Genomic DNA, 25,530 nt, shown 5'->3' with positions numbered 1-25,530 from the left:
TTTTCTCTCTTTATCAAACTCGTTTTAGCCATGAGGCATAAAAACCAAAAAAAATGGTTTGGTTCTGGTTGGTTGCCAGTTGAGGTCATGGGTCGGTAGGGAATTTATTTTATTTTTTATTCCCAGTGGCAGCAAGGTATAGGTAGGAATTTCTTTTTTGTTCCTTTATTCACGTGCATATTAAGTAGCCGCTCTTGTGTGTGTGCGTGCGTGCATCGCTGTTCAGAATCCCGTCTATCTTCCAGAATGCAACGCTTGTATCCAAATGAATTGTGTTGTGAAGTTGTCATTAGCTTCACTGCTGTTAGCCACCTCCATTGAGCCACAGAGACTTGCTGTAACGTTAGCGCACTCTAAAGGGTGTTTACCTTTCATTTGATCGTGTTTGCTTGCTACGTTGCCATCCTCTTGAACGACATTAAACACAACAGTTCCCGAGTGGTTTCATCTGCCCCATTTAACGTGTTGAAGCTCCCCGGCAGCGCAGTAGCGCTGTAGCTGGCCAGTGAGGGCTGCTTGAAGGCGCCTTCCTCACGCTGCTGCCGTAAAACTGGACACGGCAACGTTAAGTGCCGGTGCGGCAACATCGGGTCCTCTTCCAGCCTTGCTGGAGGACAACAGGCATCTTGCATTGCAAGAGTGCTGTACAAAAATGGAATTATAGTTCGCCTCAAACTTTTTATTTGCATATTTATTTAATTCGTATCATTTCCTCCCCAAGCTCATAAAATAAATTTGGGTCGCACATAAATTGACAGGGTCGGTCGGTTTCCGGAACCCAACAATTATTTTTGTTAGGCCTGATGGCTATAGAGAGGGTAAGGTCCACTTTGGTTTAGACTGACATTTCGCAGCAAATATCCAATGGATTGCTATGAGATTTTGTACAGACATTCATGTTCCCCAGATGATGAAGCCTACTGGCTAGGGCTGAAACGATTCCTTGAGTAACTCGAATAATTGGATTACTAAAAATTGATGCAAAATGATTTGCCTCGAAACTTTGTTTAAATCAATGTTAACAACGTTGTATCGCTCACGGTGTTTCCGCACGGATGATTATTACTGTCGCACACCGGGCTGACGCTGCTGTCGAAACATGCCATGAAGACTGACGGCGCAGATTACAAAATGAAGAAAGAGAGCGTAAATAGTGAGGGGCTAAGAGAAGAGACAGGCTGGAGAAAACGACAGAAAGTGTCCAAAGTTTGGAATCAGTTCAAACGCAATTAAAACGAAAAGTCTGTACAGTGTGTCTACTGCAAAAATCAAACTAGCTTACCACAATAATAGCACAACATCAATGCTTCAGCATCTCAACAGAAAACGTTGAGTCTAACTTAATCATCCATTCCACGAAGCGGACCCGACAAAGGTAAATCAGAGTCGTATGGACGATGAAACTACACCAAACACACCAACTACCAAAAACAAAGACAAGAAAATACATAGCAGTGACCACAATTTGATCTAAAGAGCCGACTTGTTAACTATCCCTTCGGAAAAACCGCTGATTGTTGCGCACCATTTTCTCTCACTCTCTCTCTCTTCACGGAGAAACAGCTGATCAACAATCTACTAGCATAAGTGTAACAGAGCTGTGTAGCATTGTAATCAAATATATAAATGAAAATAGGTCAAAGTGCTCATATTGTGCTTTGTGGCTTTTCCCCTTTCCTTTATTGTGTTATACATCTTTTTGTGCATGTTATAGGTTTACAAAGTGAAAAAGCCCAAAGTCCACCCCAAAGGGACTTACCATCTCCAACAGAAAACACTGTTCACAAACTGCTCCAAACAGCTCTATTGTAGTCCAGCCTTTACTTCTGTGACGAACGTGCGTCACTTTGTAACACACGTTATAATGCTCGCCTAGCTGCTAGCATTGCACTCCCTCATGCTCTGCTTCTGACTGGCTAGCAGTCCTTACCTAGCTACTGCGCATGTGCGACTCCCAACAAAGATGGAACAGAAGTGGGATGTCTCACTCTGTAGCTAAAACTGAGAGCTCAACACACAGGGTGAAAAGAGGAGCTGCAGCAATGTGCAGTATGACAAAAATATGGTGTTTTCTGAAAATTAAACCACATAAACCTATTCTGGTACAACCTCTAAATACAATTATGAACCTGAAAATGAGCATAATATGAGCACTTTAAGTATAACGTATATATATATACTTATAGGTCTATATACAGATCAGTCTCAGGTTGAAACTTGTAGTTCTGAAAGTTAAGTTGCACAACTTAAGGTCATGTTTATGTATGTTTATTGTATGCCTTAGTTTGAGGTTGTTATTGCATTCTTTGAGAGATGATATTGTAAGCAACGTAGGCAATAGAAATTTAGCTTTTTCCGAAAATTAAACCAAACTATTGTATATTATTGCTCTTCAATAAAACAAAACTATTTCTTATCCGATTACTCGATGGAATAATGTGTAGAATACTCGATTACTAAAATAATCGATAGCTGCAGCCCTACCTACTGACTTTTCCTCCAGCGCCACTAACTGTTAGCAAGCTAGCACTACACACAACAGTGAACAAAATGCCATCATGGAGTAAACAAAACAGAGAGAAAATAGAGAGAAACAAATGTTGATAGCAATTTCAGCTCCTAACGATCACAAAAACAATGTAAACGACAAAAACAATTATTTTGCACATTACATTTTGTAAGTAGACTCCTATTTTGTCTTGTGTTCTGAAGGGGAATTCAATAAGTTCAACAGGAAAAGTATTAAGGGAAATGTTATAGTTCAAGGTGGTTTTTACTGTTGACTCTGTTCACTGTTTCTTTAAAGTTCAATACATGCAACATCTTTCCAAAAATTAAATAGTTAATGGGGTGGTACGGTTCATGAAAAAACATTTGACGCATGCGCAATGTAGGCTCCTGCCCGTCAGGTGCCCGTATGTGACCTCAGACAGTGCGTTTCCCTTTCGCGCAAGGTGTGGACAAGTTACCAACAAAACGTACAGCTAAAGACCGTGCAAAACATTTCACACCGTCCTGCCATCCTGTAAACATTTTAACATCAATGAACTGTAATGTTTTTTCACTCTAAAGTCGCTGAAGCGGCTGCAGTTTAGATCCTGTCGGGTCTCTGCAGCGGGCGGGGCTGCTCAGTTCTCCCCACCACACACACACACACACACACACACACACACACACACACACACACACACACACAAAACGGAGCTGAGACGTATACAGGAGGACCTGACAGCTACGCTCCTTATTGTAAGTGCAATGATAAGTCCAATAAGTACTTTATCAAAGCGTATGACTGTGTGTCCCAGCCCAGGATAGGAAATTAACTAACAAGGTTAACTGTTTTTATGTTTAACGTATTCTGACTTATTCAAAAGACGGAGCTTTAAGAGTTCCTCTCCTTTTCTTTTAAAGGATACATTTTTGTAAGAGCTACACTGAAGTTGGCAGTTTGATAAATGCAAGTTAATTCAATTGATATTCTGTAATATTTCAATCAATTCAATTTCAACATAAGTCCCTGTAGATGGCAATACACAGTCTCCTTTTTTGGCCAAATAAATGAAAAGCATGTTGAAATCATCAATGTCTTCCCTCTTGCTGTATCAAAATCTCAGCTAGCTTTCCTCAGAGATGGTCCCAATAATGTGCTTAAAGTCAAGTCAAATTCAGTTTGTGCATGATTACATGATATAACTATATAATTATTTAATACTGTATCCTACATTGTGGATAATTAAGCTATATATATATATATATATATATATATATATATATATATATATATATATATATATATATGCTGAAGTATATTTCTGGAGTGTTAAAGATTAAAAGAAAAAATAACAAGAACCGTACAGAACCGAAAACCGTGACCCTAAAACCGTGATACGAACCGAACCGTGGGTTTGTGAACCGTACCACCCCTAATAGTTAAATAATGAGGATTTTAATTTTGACAAAAGTAGTTGTGATATTTTTCCATAAAAGCCCTACTTTCTGGACAACATTTTTTCCTTCTCTCTTACTCACAGCCCCCCCCCCCCTCTCAGGCCCTTTCTGTCTCTGTCTGCAACACATCTTTCAGGCGACGGAGGAAGTCTCTCTGTCACAGTGGGCTTGCTATTCCTTCCAGGAGAGGATTGATGCGTCTCTGTGACTGACAGACTACATAAACAGCTAAATGCGTGGCTCAGAGCTGTCTGGCAGCCGGGCCCCCTGTGCAGGCAAAGGCTGTACTCAACACTAATGTCCTGGGGGCCTGTGAGGGAGGAACGAGGCCAGGGGGCTGGCAGTGTTCTTATACGCCTACACCCCTGATGTAGATACACAGTGTGCAAGCTGCTATTCTGAGGAGTGCATATCATTTGGCGTGATGTTCTCATGGTATTAACTTGTAATCTTAATTAATTCATGAACATTTGGACACATTTTGGAAGCATCTGTGATGTTTCCAGTGATATATCTCACAGCAAGTGTGTAATTCCTGCTTTGTGATGCCCAGAAGGGAGGAAGCCAGTTCCAGCCAAATTAGGAAATGCAGTTAAATACTGAATTTTCTTCTATATTTGTTCATTTTCTGACACAAAAAAACAGAGTACAACGAGACACTGGTTACACTGATTTTCACAAAGTAAGGCTGTTTGAATAGTCCTTTCATGTATTCCACCTTCTCTGCTTGTGTTTCCTTGAAAAGCATTAATCCAATGTCCTGTTGGGAAAAGAGCAGGCTTATGTCTCCATCTGCTGGTGAAAATGTGGGTATCAACTAATGGAAGATGGGGAGGTAATTCAGAACAACGAGGCTGGTTGACACCAGACCCTTCTCAGTTGTAACAGAGTGGCAGAGCAAATCTCAAATTTGCCAGAAGTTAGTCAGGGTTTTCCCAGGCTAAGAACAACTTCTTTTCCACAAAAGTGCCACCAACATTCAGCATTAACAACACACATCTCTTAAGGCCCAGGCACACAGACCAGACGGTCGACCCTCGGCAGAAAAGGCAGTTGGACTGATCAGTCTCCTCGAGTTGGACGAATGCGTCACGTGGGTCTTGTTTCTCCGGAAGACAGACTGTCATGGCGGCTTGTTCAGATTACGAGCTCATATTTTACTGAAATAGTTCACCGAAACATGTTTCTGAAAACATTTTAAGCGGGAAATAGGCCGTGCAGTTGCTGAATCTGTCTTCATTTCAGATCAACAAAGGTCAGTTTAAAAGGTTTTCGTCAGATTTTGAGAGACTCTAGTCACGCTCATTCCGCTCCCCGTTTCCAGGTTAGCACTCTACCAATCAGATGGGTCATTTGAGTCTGACTGCCGGCAGTGCCACCGATTATACATGTCAAATCGTTAAGCATGCGTGACAAACACTTTTTAAACTATTTTATCATGTCATTCACTTTATACAGTCTATGGGCATGCATTAATCCAGAATTATATTATTTTTTATTTTCACTGTACCAATAAAACCACAATTTATTCTGAGGCCAGCAGGGGGGGCTCTAAGCAGGTATAATGTTTACCATGGTCACTATCTTCTTACATTTGCTAATTAGCACTACAAACAAATTACAGCTGAAGCTGATGTGAAAATGAATTCATTCTGAAAGGGAACATGAATATCTGATCCAAATTTCATGGCGATCCATCAAATAGTTGTCGAGACATTTCACTAAAAAACAAAAAAGTCATCCTCAGAAGAAAATCCATTCATCTATCTATAAGAGGGTTATTTATCTTTGGCAATGAAAAGACATTTTATCCATTAAATGTGTTTTATTTTCTTAATGCTTACATAGCAAAACAAAAATCTTTCTTTGAGAGTTTTAAAACACAGGTTTTTACACCTTTAGGAAAAGTTAGGTAATAGGATAAAGTTAATGTGTCTTGCGTTGCAATGTGTCACCAATTGATAAAAACAAACAGTTCTTATTTTGTTTTAAATGCTTGTTTCTTTACATTCTTTCTGGTTGTATGCTCCGTCTTTAGTTAAAAAAAAAAAAAATGTATAGGACATGTGTTTAAAAAATAGATATTTTTCTTTAAAATATACTTCCTTTTTTGTTGTGTTTTGTGAGTTTGACATAAATATTTTAAGGGAAATGCATTATGACGAGTGCTCCACTACAGACTAGATTGTCTAAAAATACTGTTGATCAATACTGTACTGTGTAAATGACATGGCAATTGATAATCCATACATTGCATAATATAACATGGATATATGAGGTAAGTCACATACTGTACATGTAAATATGAGTTATATTCATCCATATCTGTCATGACAAAACGCATTGTTGCAGGTGTCGACACGGGTTACTCTTAGACAACCATCTGAAGTATGTCAACAGCTTTTTTGTGTTTGGATTTGGTTAAGTCCGACTTGTTACGACCTCCTTTCTCTGCCGCACTCGTTTTCTCACAGTTCTCCGGCTGACCACTCTGCTGGTGGCCAAATTCAAAGCTGATCCGGAGCTCTCCCATCTGACAGCGAGGGAGAACATCTGGGATCCACTCGATCACAAACGGACTGACCTCCTTCTGATCTGCTGGTCCTGCACAGATACAACAGTGTGAATATACAGCGGACTTCTTGGTGCTATATCGCGGCTGAAAACAAGTCACTCACCGACTTTGAGGAAAGTGCGGAGCTCCATCGGTCGTATGGCCTGCGGCCGATCTGTCCTGTATCCGTCTGGTAGTTCTTGTTCAGGCGGCGGCTCGGGGCAGCGAAAACGTGAATAGGAGCCGTCGACGTTCTTTACAAAACTCTGAGAGAGCTCCAGAGGCAACTGGTGGACAGACAGCGAGGTGGAGGGAGGTACAGAGGTAAGAATGGTGTAAGTTTGAATGTACAAACACTTTTATCAACTCATATCTTCTCTGCTTTCTAGCAGCTTGACTGTAAGAGAACAATGTTCAGAGAGGTTTTACTCAAAAGATCAACCGGAAACTGTAAAAGCCAGGGGCACAAACATTGAAAATGGAATTGTGTTCTTACCTCGGAGGTGTCAAAGATGCGTTTGACCTGCATGAGATTGGTGATGTGCCAGGTGTACTTGGAGAAAGAGCCGAGAGGAAGTCCATCATTTCTCACAAACGCTGACGTCCAAACAGACAGACAGACAGAGAGAGAGAGAGAGAGAGAGAGAGAGAGAGAGAGAGAGAGAGAGAGAGCGCGATTAGGTGATTAGTATTTCATCTGCTGCTACTAGCGACTGTTTCTAGTAGAAGTAATCAAGGCATGATTTGGGCTATAAAAATTTAAATAGTGTAAAATGCCAGAGCGAGAGAGAGAGAGAGAGAATATTTATATACTGCTGGGTAGCTTAATTTTTAATAATACATTACGATTTATTTGTTGATTATACTTTCTATTGATAAACTCTACAAAGTAAATAGTAACTAAAGTTTTCTAATAAATGTAATGGAGTAAAAAGTGCAATATTGGCCTCCAAAATGTAGTGGAGTAGAAGCCTGGCAGCCTAAAATGGAAATATTCAAATTCGTAAAAATAGTATTAAAGTACAGTACTTGAGTAAATGTACTTAGTTACTTTCCGTGAGATAACTGGGTGTGACGCAGCACAAACACTTGTAGCGCCAGATTTCCAGGCACACAAGTGTGATAAGAATAACTTTATTAATGGTGTCTAATTACATAATTAATATCATCATATCGTGAATTATGTTGTTCCACCTGTTGTGAAGTTGGGCAGCCTCCTCTTCTTGGAGCCCAGCGACAGACGCTGCTGCAGAGCGTTGAAGAACTCCTGGGGGATGTGGTACACCAGAGGTTGTGGTTTCCCTGATGGAACAACACCAACAACATATTACTGTATGCAACAAGCGACCAAGGCCAGTCATCCAAAGACAATTACAGGTTTAGGTGCAAAAAAACAGTTAATAAGGCTTTGTATATCAGTATGTAACATAAGATAAGATTTATGGATTGCCAGAAATCATTTTTTTCTCTCGCTCTCATTTATTAAAGGAATAGTTTGACATGTTGGGAAATATGCGTATTCTTGTTTCTATCCAAGACTTGATTGATGCCACTCCCATGTCTGTATGGTAGTTAGCGTAGCTTAGCATAAAGACTGAAAACAGGGAAAAACAGCTAGCCTGGCTTAGGGAACAAAATCATTTTGTAGCATCATACAGCCAGAACACAATCTTTTTAAAGATATTTAAGGTTTTTTCCTTTATTTAGAACAGCTGAAGAGAGACAGGAAATGGTGGGGGGGGGAGGTAGAGGGGGGGTTGACCTAAGGGCCTCGGGTCGGATTCGAATCCGGACCACTGGCAAGGACTTAGCCAACATGGGCCACGCACTCTACCAGGTGAGCTAGAGGCCGCCCCACCACAACACAATCTTACGGCCACCCATAAGTTGGTCTCAATATGGAGCTATAAAGCATTATTCCTCCTGAGCTGAAAGAATATTGAAGTAGAAGAATACTTGATTGATGAAAGGTATTACTACTGATTTAGGAAATCCTAATAAAGTAGTAGTATTAAAGGCATTATGTCCTAAAAAAAAAAAGTATGCCTTATTCCTTTGATTAATGTTATGTTACAGAAGTTATTAAATCACTACTAAAGGATTCTTCCACTACATCAACTTTGGATATGCTGCCAAAGAGAACAACCTAGCAAGCTGTTTACCATCAAACTGGTAGTGCATCGCCTGGTGGATCCTCTCTGTGACGCTGGCCAGCCACTGCTGGAAGCCCATCGCCACTGTGCGCTCATCCACAACCTGTGTACTCCCTGAGACATAAAAACACACAAATTAGAAGATCAAGTAACACAACAAACACTCATTCATTATCTTCTTTCTTTCTAAGTGGACCACCCAGCAACCAGTTATTTAGTATTTCAAGTCCGCTAATCTTTTGCCTGTCAACTTTAATTAAAGAAGCCTGGAAATGTTTTCAAATTAAATGTTAAACTATGCTCTGTGTCCACCACAGTGCGGCCCTGTTCTTTTCAGGATTAGTGCTGCAGGATTAGACAGAGGGATGATAAAGATAGAGACAGATGTCTAAGACGATGTAAGGCTCTTTAACAGACAGATTTAGGCAGCAGAAAGATGAAAAGGCAGGGAGGGCAGACAGGCAGCACCTGGAGCCTTCAGCCCACCAGCACAGGGGGCTTTCCTCTGACCAGCTTTCGTCAGGCCGGAGGCTGACACTCCCTCCTTCCCCACCCCAGAGATAGAGGCCACCGAGGGGGCTACACGGAGGCAGGAAATTGAAAGAAGAACAGGTTGAGAAAGATAGACAAAGAGACAGAGAAGGGAGGACAGTGGAAGATTCAGACAAACGTGCTTTGGAGAATCATCCTGCATTAATGATAAATATTTCAGGAGGATGAAACCACCAGAGAGAGATTCATCCAGGCGAAGTTTCTTTGTTTTATGATGAGAGCTGACGGGTCCGGCCTGTTGCAGAGGCTTCTCACTGGGACTAATTAGTCTACTGGTAGCGTTCTGCTGGACACCTGAAAGGAAGAACACGGAGAAAGAGATTATAAGCAACAGGTCTTATTAAATCAAATAGTACATTAAAGAAAAAGTTTGACATTTTGGGAAATATGCTATATATTTTCTTTGTCTTTCTTGCTGAGAGTGGAGCCACCGAACGATTAGCTCAGCTGAGCTTAGGGAGAAGACTGGAAACAGAGGGAAATAGTTAGCTTGGCTTACAAGTTTTACTTCTGGAGTCTTTTGTCTGAAAAATATTAGCATAGGAGTTACTGATGTTAAGAATCTTTGATTTGGTTTTTCTTTTTCTTTTCATGTTTGTGGATTAATATTCGGGACCTGATGTTAAGATCAGGACAGGAGTCCTAGGAGGGTGGATTAGATGTAAACGCATTCAGTTGCCAGTTTATTAGGTACACCTAGCTAAAACTAAAGCAGTCCAATAAAAGAGTCATGCAATAAATCCGCCCTTCATGAAGGTTATAATGTTTTAGAGGTATGTTTATGATCATTTTGGAGGCTGCTGTTTGTGGTGCTGTTAAATTGTATTGTGTTAAACTGTTTCTATTATGTTGTCCACCCCATTTATATCAATGAGGGCAGGCGAAATAACAGAAGCACCTCTCTAAAACGGAACTGTATAACCCTCATAACGGGAGGATTTATTGCAGTAATGTTATATTAGACTACATTCGTTTTAGATAGGTGTTCCTAATAAACTGGAAACTGCGTGCATGTCCCAGTTTTATGATTTGTCAGAAAGTGGTCTAGGTGGGAAGGTGGTTTCTTTAGAGGGAGAGAGAAAAGTGTTAAAAAAAATATATTGCAAAAATCGAAAATGACAAGTTGAGGTTCTAGTAAATTTCTTGGCTGGGAACAGTGACTTTCCTCGAGTCCGGTCATCACCATGATATTGTTAGGAAAGGCAGTGGAGACTCTTATCCTCTCGGCAAGAAATCAAACAAGCGCGTTTTCCTTTCAAACTGGTTGAAACTGACAGAAACCAACAGGCTCAGTTACTGTACCACTCGGGGTGTAGTTGATGAAAGCAGCAAACTCTGACGCCAGTTTCTCATCGCTTGCAAAGGCGCACACACAGGCGTAGAAGTGAAGGCAGGGTTGTGACGTGACAGCGCTGAGAGGTGGAGGATGAGAGTTGGTGGATCCACCGGCTCCATCAACACCAGGTTTACTTCTTCTGCTGCTGACCTGACAGGCACAGTGAAAGACGGCTTGCTGTTGTTGCTGCTGCTGCTGCTCTCGGCCCCTTCTCTCGCTCTTCGAAATCCCAGACAGTCCGCCTGCACCCACAGTGAGATGCAGCAGCCCCAGAGGATGCTGGGAACATGAGTGGCACTTCACCACCATGTTGTCTTTTGCGACGCGCTGCACCAGGGGCCCTGGAGACTCTGTGGCCAGCCTCCACAGCTCCTCCCTGGCTTGAATGGAGGCCTGCAAACCCTCCAGGACAGAGCTTTTTAATGTCAGCGGCGTTGCACGGCTCTGGCACTCTATGGCTTGCTTGATGTGGACGCAGAGGCTGTCTGAGGACTGCTTTGAACTGGCCGCTGCTGATTCTGTCTCGCCCTGATTTGACCTTTGACCCTGCCTGCACGACGGCAAAAAGCAGCGGCCCAGGTTGATTCGGGTAAGCAGCGTGGCGCCGTCACCTGTCGCTATAGCTGTATCAGTGGGGACGAGCTCAACAAAGCCCAACTGCGTAGCTGTGGCTCCTCTTCCACGATGACACACTGAAAACACCTGCACTCCTCCACCTGAGCCGCCGCCCAGGTCTCCTCCACCCTCACGCTCTTTCCCCACTCTCTCCTCACTGTCTATTATCACTTTCACCACCTCCACCGCACATTTCTTGCTGTTCCTGCCCGCTGCCGCAGAAGCATTTCTGAGGGAAATCCCACAGGCTTTGTTCTTGCAGCTGAGCCCACGGGTGCCGTTGTAGACGCCACACTGCGGGCACTTGCGGATCCCCCGCAGGGTGGCCCTCCCCAGGTTGGAGAGGAAGGTGGGAGTTGTGGGTGTGGTCTTTCTGCTGTCTCTCTGCTTTGCTGCCAGATTGGCCTGGGCGGTCAAAGTCTGTGGAGCGGAGGATGAGACCACGCTCGATGAGGTGGTCACTGTTACTTCCGTTTCCATTTTTTTGGATTCTCTGTCACTAACAGTTTAGTTGGAAGTGAAGGGATTGAAACCTGGGAAAAGAAACAATACACTTCCTTAGGAGATAACAGGAAAAATGTACCTACACTACCGTTCAAAAGTGTATAATCTCCTGCCACAAAAGTTTGACTGAGTCCAGTCAGACATCTGAAAGGACTCTCTATGTCTGAATGGTCTTTGATGATTTTAGGTTGTAGAAAGCCCTCTTTACAAATAGTTATTTTGTATCAATGGTTTGTTTAGTACACGGAGAACAAAACGCTGTACAATGGCTCAATCAGACTGACAATTGAAAGGGCAGAAAGAGACAAAGATCCCTCTGAGCAACAGTTTAAGAAGAACAAGAAGTCAGAGAAAAGAAATCAGCAGTCATTGGTAAAATAAACTGTAAGCTTAACATCAAAATGTGTGAAGATTAAAATAGGGAACCGGTTCCTGTTTCAGTGTCAAGTGCACAATAATGCAGCCGATAACAAGCAGGAAGTAAAAGGAAATTGCTTTAGCAAAGCTCCTCTTCAAATTTGACAGTATAAACAGAAGGTTAGTGTAGGGTTAGCACTGTTGGAATATCAGCTGAACATACTATGAGCTGAGTAATAACAGACACCTCATATCTGTTGTGCTTCAATAATTACCGTGGGTCTTCTAACATTTTCCCCTGTCATGCAACACTGTGAGGACATCCACTATATAGAGGTTTTAATCATTTACTATTTCTTATTATGGGGGAAAATCTATTTCAAGTGTCTGAATTTTACTGTTTTTTTTAATATATTTCTGTTAAAACAGCAGTAATTGTAGTTAAGAAGGAAAACATCAATATAACAGCTGATTCCAAACCGGTAGTAATAACTATAAATATAAATCCTACTATGTAGACAAGTTTTAATCAGTGAGAAACCAGGTGGAGTCAGTGCAGTAGAATCATACAGTCTATGAGTAGTAGTACTGTATGTACAGTACCAATATAATATCAGTATGGCAGTAATATAAAGTGACATCCATGTAGCATACAGTGCGTGTAAAGTGACTAAGAAAAAAGAAATCAGTCTGTTTTTGTTTTTTTTACACAATCAAAATTGCATTCAACTTTATTTAAAATCACATTGCTTTCTTAAGTTTTGCTAACAATTTGACTTCACTATAACAGTTCAAATGCTTTGTTAATGCTTTAAATGTATCATGTATGTTAAAATGCCGCTCTACCTCGCTGTAGACACACCACCCGCAGCACACACGATGTTACTGTGTGTGTTTTTAAAGCAAATGTTTAAACTACCTGTGTTCAGCTTCTGTTTGGTCACATTCAGCTCTACTCTGGCGTCCAAAACCGTGTCGACCGTCGCCATTCCTCCTTACATCCCGACAACCGCATTGCGCCTGTAACGACAGTCCCCATTGGTCGGAGACAACCACGTGGGGGGAAAGGGGGGGGAGCACCTCTATGGGAGCGCTGCATCATTGGAGGTGTAGTTCATGTAGATTGGCGGGCAGACGCTTGAGTTTACATTAGTTTTCAGGCGTTTCCTTTTGACTTTGGCCTTTACAAATACAGTTAACTAAGAACACACTCACTATTTATTATAATGCGTAAACACCCACTGTTTAGGTTAAATTCTTTTCGATTTTACATGTTTTTGATGAACCAATTGATCTTTTTGTTTATAAAAATGTGTGAAAATTCAGTAGAATGTCAACCGCGGGATGTCTCGTTTTGTTCAACCATAAGTCCGAAACCCCAAATATATTCAGTTTACAATGACATAAAAATGCAGTAAATACTCACATGGGAAAGCTGAAACCAAAGAATGATTGCAGATTTTCTAATGATTGGCAACTAATTTTCTGTAGATCGACTAATGGACTAAGTAATTCTATAAGGTCTTCTAAGTTTTATTTAGCCTGAATGGGACAGTTAAGAAACCCAACAACTGCTCATAAACGCAACACAACTAACCGGCCCGGATCAATGTTAACAGTCTCCCTGAGCACAAGGTAACATCTTAAAAAAGTTAAAATGTTTGTCCAACTAACAGTCCAAAACCTTAAAATATTCAATTTACAGTGATAGAACAGAAAAAAGCAGACTATCCTCACAATTGAGATGCTGAAACCAGTGATTTGTTTTTGTCATTTTTGCTTCATTATAGCGTCATTTCCGTCGATCATTTCCGCTCCAAGTCCAACTAAAATTACGGCCCTACAACATTTGTCTCCATGTTCTATTTATTTAAGTACCAGGTTACCAATTTGTCAAATATCATTAATTGTAAATCACAGCTCCATAAAATAAAGCATTGCAGTAACAGGAATAAAATTCAGGTGGAGTGCTGAATTTTGTTTGTCAAATTTAAATGTGTATAAACATACCTAGAATCATCCTACAAATCATTTAACTAAAGAAATTCAAAAAGCACATGACCACAGTGTCCCCAATGCTACCACCGTAGACAACTAACAGTGCATTGTACTGTATTAGAACACTTTTCAAATAGATTACATGCTTTAGACACTTCAGGCTCTACAGGAGTGTGCTGTAAATAATAGTCGATCACAACAAAGTAAGTTTTTGTCAAACCTTCCATTCTCTGCACTGAAATGGTCCACCTAGTTTTAAAGATGAGATGCAAACAGTGTAACTGGGAGCTGTTTTAAGCATCAGCATTTTAATGGGACAAAGCAAAAACTCAAACCAAGTTACCGAAGCAGCAACAGAACTTCCCTTGCCAAAACATAGGTTGAAAACATTCTTAGGCACCGCCTACTCTTGGATGATTTTTGGTTAAATTAAAAAGTAACTCACTGATAACAATAATAAGGCAACACAATGGATTTTTCAACGATATTAAAAATGATGGTGGCCACAGTGCAAAAAAATCTGATCCTTATATGGTCGTTTCTTAATCTATAAAAACAATGGTTATTTAGGTTTAAGACACAATAACTTAAATTATGTATTACTTGTCAATCGAAAGGCTTTTGCATTGCATAGCAATGCTGCTTGACGTCGGAGCCTCTGGAAGAATCAAATGTTGCACTGTCTCTACTGTACACGGACCAGCACTGGACAGGGATGCTACTGCCAAACAGCTGTTTCTGGAGTCCATTAGCCCAACCAGAAGCAAGCTCGCCATCAACATGTCGTCTTTATACAGATTCAGTACAAATGAACAGACTGGTTGGTTATTTACATAAAAACAGACAAAAGAAAGTGGAATGCAAAAAACACAAAAAAAAATAATAAACCTAGTATTTCAAATTGTGTGTAAAGATAACCTTAAGTATTTGTGCAATATTTGTCTGCCTATAAGTAAGATACGAGTGGCAGTAATCCCTGCAATTGGTTTATTTGAGATATTGAAAATCTAATTTAAAAAATAAAAGTTGACAGTGACAATGTTTTACAAACATAAAATGTCTCACGTGTCATGATTTCGATGGTGTCACTGCAACATTTCTTCATAAGACAGTCCCGAAATGAAACACAAAAAAGGCAAAAAGCTCTTTATACAACGTCAGCATTTTAAAGTTGCTCAAAACAAAAACAAAGAAAGAAAATTACACTATTTCATCTGTTGCAAAAAAAAAAAAAGAAAGATGGCATAGTCCTTTCTGTTTCAGGGGAAGATGAACTGGACATTGTTCTTGTGTGTAAAAGCATCAGTTCATGCACACACGCAAGCACACACACACATTCCTTATCCTCAGACTGGATTCTCTTCAGTCTGTTCAGTTCGTCCTGGGAGATGAAAGTGAAGGAGCACTGAAATTTTACTGGTTTTGTGATTTCCACTTTCCCTCAACCTGTCTACTTCTTCTCAGTGATTTCCTACATTTCACAGAATGACTGGACAACACCCTGAGAACTTGCTTGGACTTGTTTTTCACTTTAGTGACAGGTGGACAGACCAGATGTGAGAGTAAGAGGTTCCAATTGAGAAAAAATAAAAATCACACCCCTTACTCAATACATTGCATTACTTACTGAGGACTATTGAGTGCTTTCTGTGGCAAAGTTGGTAGCCTTTTCTCCCTGTATGATTGCCAACATTGGTATACAATTCTGCCCTTGCTCTTTGGCTCTGAGGGGCTGATAACAAAGAAAACCTGGTGTTTTAATACAATTAGTTCATCTTAATTTTAAACTAAAAATGTGGCTGTGCTAGAAATATCTTGACACGGTCGTATAATTTACATTTGGCCAGTTATCTGCAGGCATTACAAAAATACGCCAAACAATAAAATGGGCCCAGGAATGCAAGGTGCATTAGCAATTAGCTGTATTAACAGTGTTTAAGTGTTCTGGAGTGGATCGTTTTCTTTACACTTGTACATTTGGGCAGTGGGTGAAGTTATGGGCTGGTAAAGGTTGATAAAATGGCATACCAGCCTCTCTAACAGAATAACTTTTGTGTGGTAACAGAGAGAGCGCATCTAATGCGCTCCTTCCCCCAGAAGAGTATCATCCTTGTGGCCTCAGAGGCTTAGAGAGGGCTACTGTGATCAGTGATCAGTGGGTGTGGTAGCCAGCAGCGCTCATGCCAGCCTGGTTGGTCAGCACCGTCCCGTTGACTCCCTGCCCGGGCTCCACCATGCCCCCGTTGCTCACAGCGCCCACACCTGTCCATCCGGCACCAGCATGTAAATGACTGTGACAACAGATAGAAACAATACAGTATGACAAATGTTAATGAAAGCTGTTGTAGCGTTCATCAGATACAGAAGTTCAACCATTTAATGACGTGTGGGGTGAGGGAGAGCCTCACAAAACTTTTGTCTGGCTTGTAGTTTATGAATACGATTCATCCATGTTTTTGTTACATTTGTGGATAGCTTTTAAGCTAGCTGCACAAACTGCTAAAGTGCACAACTTCTTCTTTTGGCAGTTATCAAACAGCTTCAGGTGCATTACCACCATTCGCTGGACTAGACTGGGGTTTACGCTGATTAACACATAGCCCGGAAAACCAAGAACACAGATTTGTGAGCAGGCCAATGGAGATGAAAATGTGGCTAAGCAAGAATGACATATTAAAGCTACGCTGCGAGTTTCTGATAGCAGTAGAAATTGTCCAGAGTGAATACAACAGAAAACGCATTGGAAAGAAAGTTCAACTTATTGTCCCCTTTTCACCAAAACACATCTAGCAAAGCCATTTCTACAGCAAGCCTCCTAACCATCGTAAATACATATCGTAAATACACATCGAAAATATGCTGACCGCAAAAAATAGTACGCTATTCGGAATGAAACCTCCCGCTGTTCGTATTACAAAGCGAGTGAAACCATGTGAACAGGGTTACTATGGGGAATATTATAAAGCACAATACGAGCTGAACATGTTGTATACACCCATTTAGTGTTGCCATGGTGATAGCAACTGACAGAGCAAGAAGCAATCAGGTTCAGGGAGGGGACAGAAACCAAATGGCTGCATGAAAACAAAGTTTGCCATAAAGGACGCTTGCTCTCGAGCTGTTCATTTGATCCTGCGTCATCTCTGGTACTCACTTGTAGCCCTGCTGATCCCAGGTCTGTCCGTAGACTCCATAGCTCGGCACCTGCCATCCATTGGGAACATACTGACCAATCTGCTGTGCAGCTGTGTTGCTGTACCACTGACCCCACTGACTGTAGGGCTGCGCTGCGAAGCTCACCGTGTTCTGCTGACATATAGAATCATATTTTGAGAGGCAGAGTATCACATTGCACCACGGTCAAATGAGCAAACACTGTAGCAGTCCAAGTAGTCCAGACATGTGGAGTTGGGGACAATCCTTGTACATACCTGTGGCAGCTGTACCTGCTGTATGGGGCTGACCATGTCTGTCGTTTCTTTGCCCCAGTAACACTTCACAACATAGCCCTCTATGGATGTGCCATTGACGGACACGATGGCATGAGCTGCTGCTTCATGGGAGTTGAACCTGCACACAGAGAAAAAGCTCAGATATTGAGACTGTTCAAGTCATCATCGTGCACATAGGTGAGGTTCATACGTAAACGTTAAGCCTTCATCACATCAAATAAATGTCTGACAGGTCAATCAGGAAGTCAGCTTACCTCACAAATGAGTAGCCTTTGTCTGGGAAAACTCGGATTTCCATTATTTGGCCGAAAGGTGAGAAGGTCTGTCTCATGGTTTGCTCTACAAAGAAAAACAAAATAAAACCGTTGACATTCATTCACATGTGCAAATAGCGGCTCTATACCGGCAGCTTACACTTATGGACAAACTCACCTGTGAGACCTGTTGTGACTCCCCCGCAGTAGACGGTGCAGTTGCTGGGGCTGGACTGGTTGACCACCTCATCAAAAGATAGCTGCTTGGAATTGGATGCTAAAAGAAAAATTTGAGCAGTTTTTATTTAATGTGTTGTCTTTTCTTAAAATATTTAAGATTTAAATATTCATTGGGCAGCTTAGGGTTTACGTGTTTATTGGTCTGGTGAGAATTTCATGCACGGAAGGAAACAAAAATAAAATGGAAAATTCAATCACGTTACGTTCTCAGGTGCTCCAGAAAATCTTGCACGTGCAATGGAAAACCTTTGAAAAGCAAGGTAGGTAGGTAGGAGAGCTAAGACACAGTCCATCGATTCATCTCCAACTTCATTACAGTGAACTTACTCTCATTTGTAGTTTTAGGAGCAGGCTTCCTTGTGGCCCAGTTGGTCCTGATCTGCCTTCCTCCCAGCCACTGTCCTCCCATCTGCTGAATGGCGTTCTCCGCATCCTGATCATACAGACAGAAACACGCATACTCCTGAGTCACCGACATCAAACATCTCACTGTAAGTAAACCCTGAGCTTCAACTAAGTCAACATTCACAACCTGCTCATACTTTCTCAGTCCTCTAACACATGGGCATTACTGGCACACTTACCCATTTGTTGAAGAAGGAGACAAAGCCATAGCCTTTAGATTTACCTGTGGCCATGTCTTTCACCACTCGACAATCCCTGTGGACAAATATAACACACATCAACAAATTCAGTTTATGATATTAAATTCATGATAACATTATCCAAGTACCTTAATAATGATGTTTCATTTATTTTATCGTTTAACTGGGACAAGTTAAAGTTCGACATATGGAAGGTTTGTGGTGAAAACAAATGGGAGATGGTGTGTGTTTTTTATATATATATATGAATATATACATACATATACATACACACACACACACAATTTGTTTTGATATTTTGTATGTTTTTATGAAACTAAATACAGAGATGAGACTTCAAATACTCTTAAGGATAAGACTGGCAATCTTTTATATTTTTCTTGGTCAACAAATCCCATAACCAACAATTTGATTCCACTGATACAAGTATTGTGTGTATCCTAAGCCTGATATATTTTATTCTTATTAAATTGTATTAAAAAAACATTAATGAGCCAAACTGTTGCACTGGGTGACATGTTCCTTCATTACCGTAAATACATCCCACATTCACCGTCCTGCCGCTGTAAATGCTCACTAGAGCACCAAATGTGGATTAATCTGCTGCTAAAAATAAATAAAATGCAGTATTTTATATTATTTAAGCTGAGTGCCACAGACAATATTGGGAGACAAACTAACACATGGTGTTTGTCTTTTTACAGGATTTGTTGAATTACACAATAATAATAATAAACGTACGATATTTTCCCAAATGGAGCAAAAGCTGCTTTTATGTCATCTGTGGTGATTTCAGGACTAAGATCTCCAACAAAGACGTGGAAGTGACCTAAAAATAAAAGAAAAATATATTCACATTTTATTTCATACAAACAATTTAACAGTGAAAACACAGATGGTATAAGTGTGTCAATAATAAAAACATTCCCAACCTGACTGGTAAGTCTGACTCCAACAACTTGATTTACTAAAAGAATTTCTAAAATGGCTGCTAATGGCACAATTCCTGTTGCCATTTTGTACAGTATGTTCTCCATTTCATTGTTGCAGGTATTGTTACAATTTTATGTACAGTTTAATCTATTTAAACATTGTACTGTTTTGAATAAAACAAGGCACACCCATAGTTTTGCAGCGGAGCGGGATTTAATATCCCAGTCTGTGGGTGCTTTCAAAACGCACACGTTCAGATGGTAAAAGATGGCATGATTTGAAACAAAGGACACCCCTTATGAATGCACTTCAGTTACCACCAACTTTCTGAAGACGCTAATAATTACACTGTAACTGCGCGTGTGGCTTTTAGCACTGATCTTTGTCAATTGGACTGTTTCTGCAACGAGAGTCATTTGCCAATTTTTGCTCCAAATGTCTGCATATTACCTCATTTAAATACGTGCAAATAGGACAGAAGCACAGAGACTTATACCCTTAACCTGGAAGAAGAAACCATGTTTTCTTACTACGATGAACTACTTACTGCTCGTGTCTTTCTTTTGGCTGGTTGGCGTCGTGGCCCAGTTGACCTTGACCTCCTGCAACAGAGACAGATGTCGAGAGCGAAGGAAGAGGAGAAAAAGGTGAGACGTGAAGTATGCTTGCAGAAGAGAGGAAGGTGCTTTTTCTTTGATTAGAGGTTTCGTCACACACCAGGTTTACTTGAGAACTTCTTTTAATAAGGTGGTCTCTGTATGCCACACGTGGGTTCTTAAACCACCACTACAAATCGATTTATCCATTGTTATTATCTAGTTTTACATACCTTTGCATTAACTAATAAAACAGTAAAATACAGTGGAGAACATAAAGGGATATTAAGTTTTCACCTTCATAATCAGGAACATTTCAGTCAAAATTTGGAGCAAAACGGTAGGAAGTAAGGTCCAAATAACAAGGGACTTACAAACAAGTGATTTTTACGAACTTGTTATACTCCTCAAATGGTCCTTCAATACCTGTTGAGGATAAAATATTTTCAACTGAATATATTTCTCTTGAAGTTTCTCTTATGTGGATTCTATGTGGAAATAACTTTGCAAAGAACACATAGCAGTATAGCAGTAAAGATGGAAGGGGACAGAAGAGCATCAATTAAAGTAGATCAAAGACATGTAGCATGATTACACAGCAGGGCCATGTTCAATCAATTCATACACAAAATCTTAAAACAGACAGCATGGCGCATAAAGTGACAATAAAAAAACTGAACTTTGTTTACACTTGTGTAAATACAAAACGTAAGTCATCAGTTTATTAGGTGCGCCTGTAATGTAATACTACAGATCCTGCAAAAGATCCTGGCTTTAAAGCCGGGGATGTTCAGTATTTCTTGTAACAGTGTGGTGACAACTAACCCTAACAACACACAACATATGGAAAGAAAATTAATTGAGGCGTTTTAAAATGCTTTCATTATATTAAAAATAACACTTGAAATGTCTAAAACTCTTTAAAAAAAACGAGTTTGTGCACTATTATTCTGATGATCAACTAAACATTATTTCAGGTAATTGTTTTAAGTAAAACTGCCAAAACTATTTAACTATTTTATAGTTTTATACATTGAAAAAATAATCTACAGATGAATCAATAATGAAAACCATTAGTAGCTGCAGCCCAATGAAAAACTGGCATGAGGTGATTTTTGTTTTTGTATTTATATAAAAAAAAAAAAAGGCAGTACAATGCAAAACAGGCTGCAATAACAACGTTATTGATATTTTTGCACAAATCAAATATTGTGCAATGGTAATATTGCTAAACTAAACAGTATTGTCATTTCTTCGGTGCTTGTGCAAAACAAGTCTAAATTAAATAAATTATGTAAATCTTTTAATAAACTGCGTCAGTCTGAATGTTGTAAAAAGTATTTTAGCCTCCTAAACCTACAACTGTGATGGGGAAAACAGAAAAATGCAGAACAGACTATAATACTCTAGTAGTGTACTGACTCTGATTCCTTTTTATCTATCTCTCCATGTAATGAATCCAATCACTTGGTGGAGCATCTACTGACCGGTGTTAAAACCACGAGAAAGCAAGAAACCAGGAAACACTTAGAAAGAAAAGCCCAAAACTCATATCGTTGAGTATTTAGACATTTTTAGTCGTTTTTAGGATGATACTTCACAGCAGTAACATGATAAAGATCAGTGTCTGGAGTTTCCACCCCAGTCACTTTAGACTGTCCACAGAAGAATGTGCACAGGGGAATAAAACTAATTAAAGTGAATGGGAGCAGGAACGGGGAAGATAAGGTCTAAAAAGATACAAGTTTGGCCAGCCGCTTCATTTCAACCCTGCCCACCCAGCCTCGCCATAGTTGACTCACCCAGGAGATATGATAGCTTACCTTACCCAGTATTTTCCGACCATTCATGGCTGCGATTGTGGCAGTGGCATGTCTATGCTCATAGAACTCCACAAAGCAGTACGGATCATGACCTGCTGTCTGGAGTGGACAGGAAACACAAATATTAATCAAATGTATTGCTAATAATTTTTATTATTAAAAAAAAGAAAGAAAAAAAGAAAAAGAAAATAGGTCTTCAGGGAAATTAAAAAAATGCTCCTTTTCGTCTCAGCCGGCTGGAGAGACGTGTTGGTGTCTGTGCTTGACTGACAGCAGAGGGTCTGTGTTCAACCGTAGAGAACGAGAGACCAAGTAAACCAACCTGCGCTGTAGCCTTCATGTCACAGGCAGACATTGTGTTGTTAGTTGTAAAGGACCACACCAGAATCTAACCAGACCAAAGTGGAATTTGCAGGTATGTTTCCATGCTTTTCAATGTGCTGCAGCTGAGCAGCTATGTAGCTAACTATAGCGTGCAAACTGACGTTAGCAGTACACTTTTCAATGCAAGATTTGATTGGCTGTATCAAAATAAAGTCTTCATCTACATAGACAGATACCAGAATGGTATTCAGTCAATTAATGCAAAAATAGGGGGCGCCGTCATTAAACCAAATAATATATTATATATATATATATATATATACACATTTTTCTCACGGAGAACACATGCGACTTTAAAGTCACTGTCTGTAGCCATAAGGAATGTAATGACATCATTATTTAGCATTAAAATGAGAAGCCAGAATAACTGTGGACACTGGAAAAATATTTGTGAATCAACAAAATGAACATTAGAGATGAGCAAGCAACTAAATTAGATCGCAAGGTGTTGATGTATTAATTCTCACTCATTGTACGACAAACGGTTGTCCTTGGATTGTACTGCCAAAAGGTGCCTGCTGTAGCCAAAGTATATTCTCAGCCAAAAGGGGGTGCATTTTTGACAAATTAACTTACATCTACTATCATTTTACAGCTCTTGCACGGTCCAATCTGCCCAAACAACTCCAAGATGAGGGCCTCTGTCACGTCCCGGGACAGATTCCCCACATACCTACAATGGACAGGAAGACACAGATAGTACAGTATTACAGTTGTGTGATGTAAATGTTGATTTAACATCTTGTTTGAGTACTGAAGCAGGGGCAAGCTTTTCATCCAACTTGTATTATTATTACTACTACTACTACTACTACTACTACACCTGCACACACATGCTTGGAAAGGTGAGAGAGAATAGCTCACCTCATTTTTCTACATTGTTTTGTGTATCTATTTACCCGTTTGCCTCAAAACTAAAAATGGCCTTAGCTGCCTCATTATAATGGTGTTGTAAATTAGTTCCCTCCCTTTTCCTGTAGTTTTTTTGGGTTGTAACTAGTCTGGATAAATGAAGTACATTTCCAGGTTAAAGCCTGACATCCCCGAGACTGTTTTGCAGAGCCACCTCGCTGCGTCCACAACTTAGCGCCGCCCAAGACGATTGTGATTGGTTTAAAGAAATGTAAACAACCCAGAGCGTTATTTTCTCCTATCCTATAAAGCATCTGTGGTGTAGCCAGACCTTCCTCCACAAGACTAAGTTGTAACATACAACTAAAAAAACATTTTTTTAATTTGTACAATCAATTGGATAACAAAATAATCTTTTTAACCTAATCTTTCTTTACTTTCACCTAACTTTTTATTTCTTGCACGGCTAGGTTACTTCATACACTTATTGACTAGTTTTTTGTTATACTTATTTTTGCCCTAAAATTTGACTGAACAACTGCAACTTCCCTGAGAGGATCAATAAAAGTATTCTGATTCAAATCCATATTCCCATGGAATATTACCACAAGAGACTAATGCATGCGTAAATGCCAAAACCACACGCACACCCCAACATAATAATAAAAAAATAAAAAACAATTAAGATACCAGCACCCAGTAACAATCAGATTTCAAGTCCACTTTCAGGATTCAAGTATATGCAAATGTTTCAAGACTATGACATCTCAAGGCTGTTTATGTTTCTGTATTCTGCATTTAATAATCCAAACATAGAGACAGCCAGAATTATTGAAACCTCGGTTGTTGACCTTGTCTTACAACACTGCTGGCTTTAAATAGATTTTAGTTCATCTAACCCAGGTAATATAAATAACCAGTTCTCAAAACCAAATTAACATCAGCATTAGCCTATGTAACATTTGAGGTTACTAGTAACAAAACTATCCATACAAATACGTTCCTAGGATGTTGCAATAATAATTGTATGCCTAAGAGATGTTATGGAAGCCCATTTCCGCAAATCTGATGAAAAAAAGAAGATCCTATAGTCATTATAATGAGTTAGTCTCTCAAAATAATGAGAAACTCTCTCAAAATAATGACTATATCTCAAAATAACGAGTTAGTATCTCACAATGAGTACCTCAAAATGAGTTAGCATTTCAAATAAGTTCGTATATCAAAATAATGAATTTGTATCTCAAAATAATGAGATAGTATCCTAAAATAAGGAGTTTGTACATCAAAATATGACTTAGTATCTCAAAATAATGATAGTAGCCAATTTAAATAATGACCTGCGAAAGAGTCTCATTAATAGAAAAACTAATTTATTATTTTGATAAGATTTCTCATTAAAATGACTTAAAGGGTCTGTTTTTTCATTACATTGGCGGAAATGGGCTTCCACAATGATAGCACACCAAACTCCATACATAAGCTGGCAGCTCAGTGTTCATCTGCTTATCCTTTGACTTGTTTGCATCTTAGCGCAGTCTCTGGTACATATGGCTAATATCTGCAAGTCACCATTTAATTCGGCATACGCAAAACAAACCAAACTGTATTTGTTGTAATAATAACATGCTACATTTTCCTTACCAAGCAGTGTGAAGCGATGCGTTAATTTGAGTTTTTTCTGGAATGAGTTAGCTGGCTAGCGTTAACGACTGAGCCGAATTTACCAGTTGTTAAATCATTACGATGTGTTTAGTTATCATTAAGTCGTATTATGTTAAAACTACATACAATTGTTGCATTTCTAATTTAGTTTGCGGTCCAAATCTGGAGTGCGCTCCGGATAATACGCTACATCTGAATGCTAATTTAGCTAGCTAGCTACGTGACGAATACAAGCGGTTAGCTAACAGTAATGCAGACACACACACTTACAGGGTTTTGGGCGTGTCATCGTCCATTCTGTTTAACTTGCTGGCCGAGAACAAGTCGCAACCCTGAGAGCAAATCCACGACTGTCGCGGGCAGCTGCCTGTGACACCGTCAAGTTATTTTATTGCGCAGTATGAACTGGTAACCGCCGCTGTTAGCTCCAGAGTGAACAATGGATAGCCGACAAAGATGGCGGAGAGACCGGGCCGAGGCGAAACTCGCATGCGCAGCGGTTTAGCCATAGTGCGTTCCATTTGTACTCGGAACTCGGATTTTGTGGAAAAGGCAACACCAAGGCATGTTACAAAATACTGTCTGCTGGAAGAAAAAAATATACAACACATACGTTTCATATAAATGTAAATTCACCAATAAAATGCCTCTATTTCTGTATGCCATTAAGAATTTGAGCAGTACTTTTAAACATTGCACCAATCAAAAG

The 25,530-nt window shown here is 40.0% G+C and overlaps 2 protein-coding genes across 4 annotated transcripts; both read right to left on the bottom strand.

Moving 5' to 3' along the window:
• Positions 1-5,736: 5,736 nt before the first annotated feature.
• c16h2orf42 (chromosome 16 C2orf42 homolog) lies at positions 5,737-14,197 on the bottom strand. 2 transcript variants are annotated; one of them, XM_078270698.1, is made up of 8 exons: positions 12,866-14,197; positions 10,510-11,691; positions 9,382-9,501; positions 8,665-8,769; positions 7,697-7,804; positions 6,999-7,099; positions 6,627-6,789; positions 5,737-6,552 (listed from the first exon to the last, which is right to left on the bottom strand). In XM_078270698.1, exons 2-8 carry the CDS (start codon positions 11,636-11,638, stop codon positions 6,320-6,322), a joined length of 1,959 nt encoding a protein of 652 aa, XP_078126824.1. In that variant the 5' UTR covers positions 11,639-11,691; positions 12,866-14,197; the 3' UTR covers positions 5,737-6,319. The 2 variants fall into 2 exon arrangements, with proteins under 2 accessions (XP_078126824.1, XP_078126823.1); XM_078270697.1 differs by having other exon boundaries at positions 12,939-14,197.
• Positions 14,198-14,990: 793 nt separating this feature from the next.
• Positions 14,991-25,290, bottom strand: LOC144530924 (cytotoxic granule associated RNA binding protein TIA1-like). Of its 2 annotated transcripts, none has more exons than XM_078270699.1 (12): positions 25,092-25,290; positions 22,881-22,977; positions 21,921-22,019; positions 20,049-20,103; positions 19,310-19,397; positions 18,548-18,623; positions 18,291-18,396; positions 17,902-18,000; positions 17,724-17,808; positions 17,449-17,587; positions 17,172-17,326; positions 14,991-16,308 (listed from the first exon to the last, which is right to left on the bottom strand). In XM_078270699.1, the coding sequence occupies exons 1-12, from the start codon at positions 25,115-25,117 to the stop codon at positions 16,170-16,172; spliced, it is 1,164 nt and encodes a 387-aa protein (XP_078126825.1). In that variant the 5' UTR covers positions 25,118-25,290; the 3' UTR covers positions 14,991-16,169. The 2 variants fall into 2 exon arrangements, with proteins under 2 accessions (XP_078126825.1, XP_078126826.1); XM_078270700.1 differs by having other exon boundaries at positions 17,172-17,323.
• Between the last annotated feature and the right edge of the window lie 240 nt (positions 25,291-25,530).

The sequence above is a fragment of the Sander vitreus genome, chromosome 16 (genome assembly GCF_031162955.1).
Source record: "Sander vitreus isolate 19-12246 chromosome 16, sanVit1, whole genome shotgun sequence".
In the NCBI taxonomy this organism is placed as follows: Eukaryota; Metazoa; Chordata; class Actinopteri; order Perciformes; family Percidae; genus Sander; species Sander vitreus.
The sequence above is the reverse complement of the archived record's forward strand: the minus strand, read 5'-3'. Positions and strand labels throughout refer to the sequence as shown.

What these genes read in the sequence shown, in the direction of transcription:
- c16h2orf42 (XM_078270698.1), bottom strand. Translation starts at nt 11,638, where the DNA reads ATGGAAACGGAAGTAACAGTGACCACCTCATCGAGCGTGGTCTCATCC. An exon ending in CATCAACTACACCCCGAGTG is followed by an intron (nt 9,502 to 10,509) that starts GTACAGTAACTG and finishes TCTTCCTTTCAG; the next exon opens with GTGTCCAGCAGAACGCTACC. An exon ending in GCATCTTTGACACCTCCGAG is followed by an intron (nt 6,790 to 6,998) that starts GTAAGAACACAA and finishes TCTGTCCACCAG; the next exon opens with TTGCCTCTGGAGCTCTCTCA.
- LOC144530924 (XM_078270699.1), bottom strand. Translation starts at nt 25,117, where the DNA reads ATGGACGATGACACGCCCAAAACCCT. An exon ending in GTCGGAAAATACTGGGTAAG is followed by an intron (nt 20,104 to 21,920) that starts GTAAGCTATCAT and finishes TCTCTGTTGCAG; the next exon opens with GAGGTCAAGGTCAACTGGGC. An exon ending in AAAGGCTACTCATTTGTGAG is followed by an intron (nt 17,588 to 17,723) that starts GTAAGCTGACTT and finishes CTCTGTGTGCAG; the next exon opens with GTTCAACTCCCATGAAGCAG.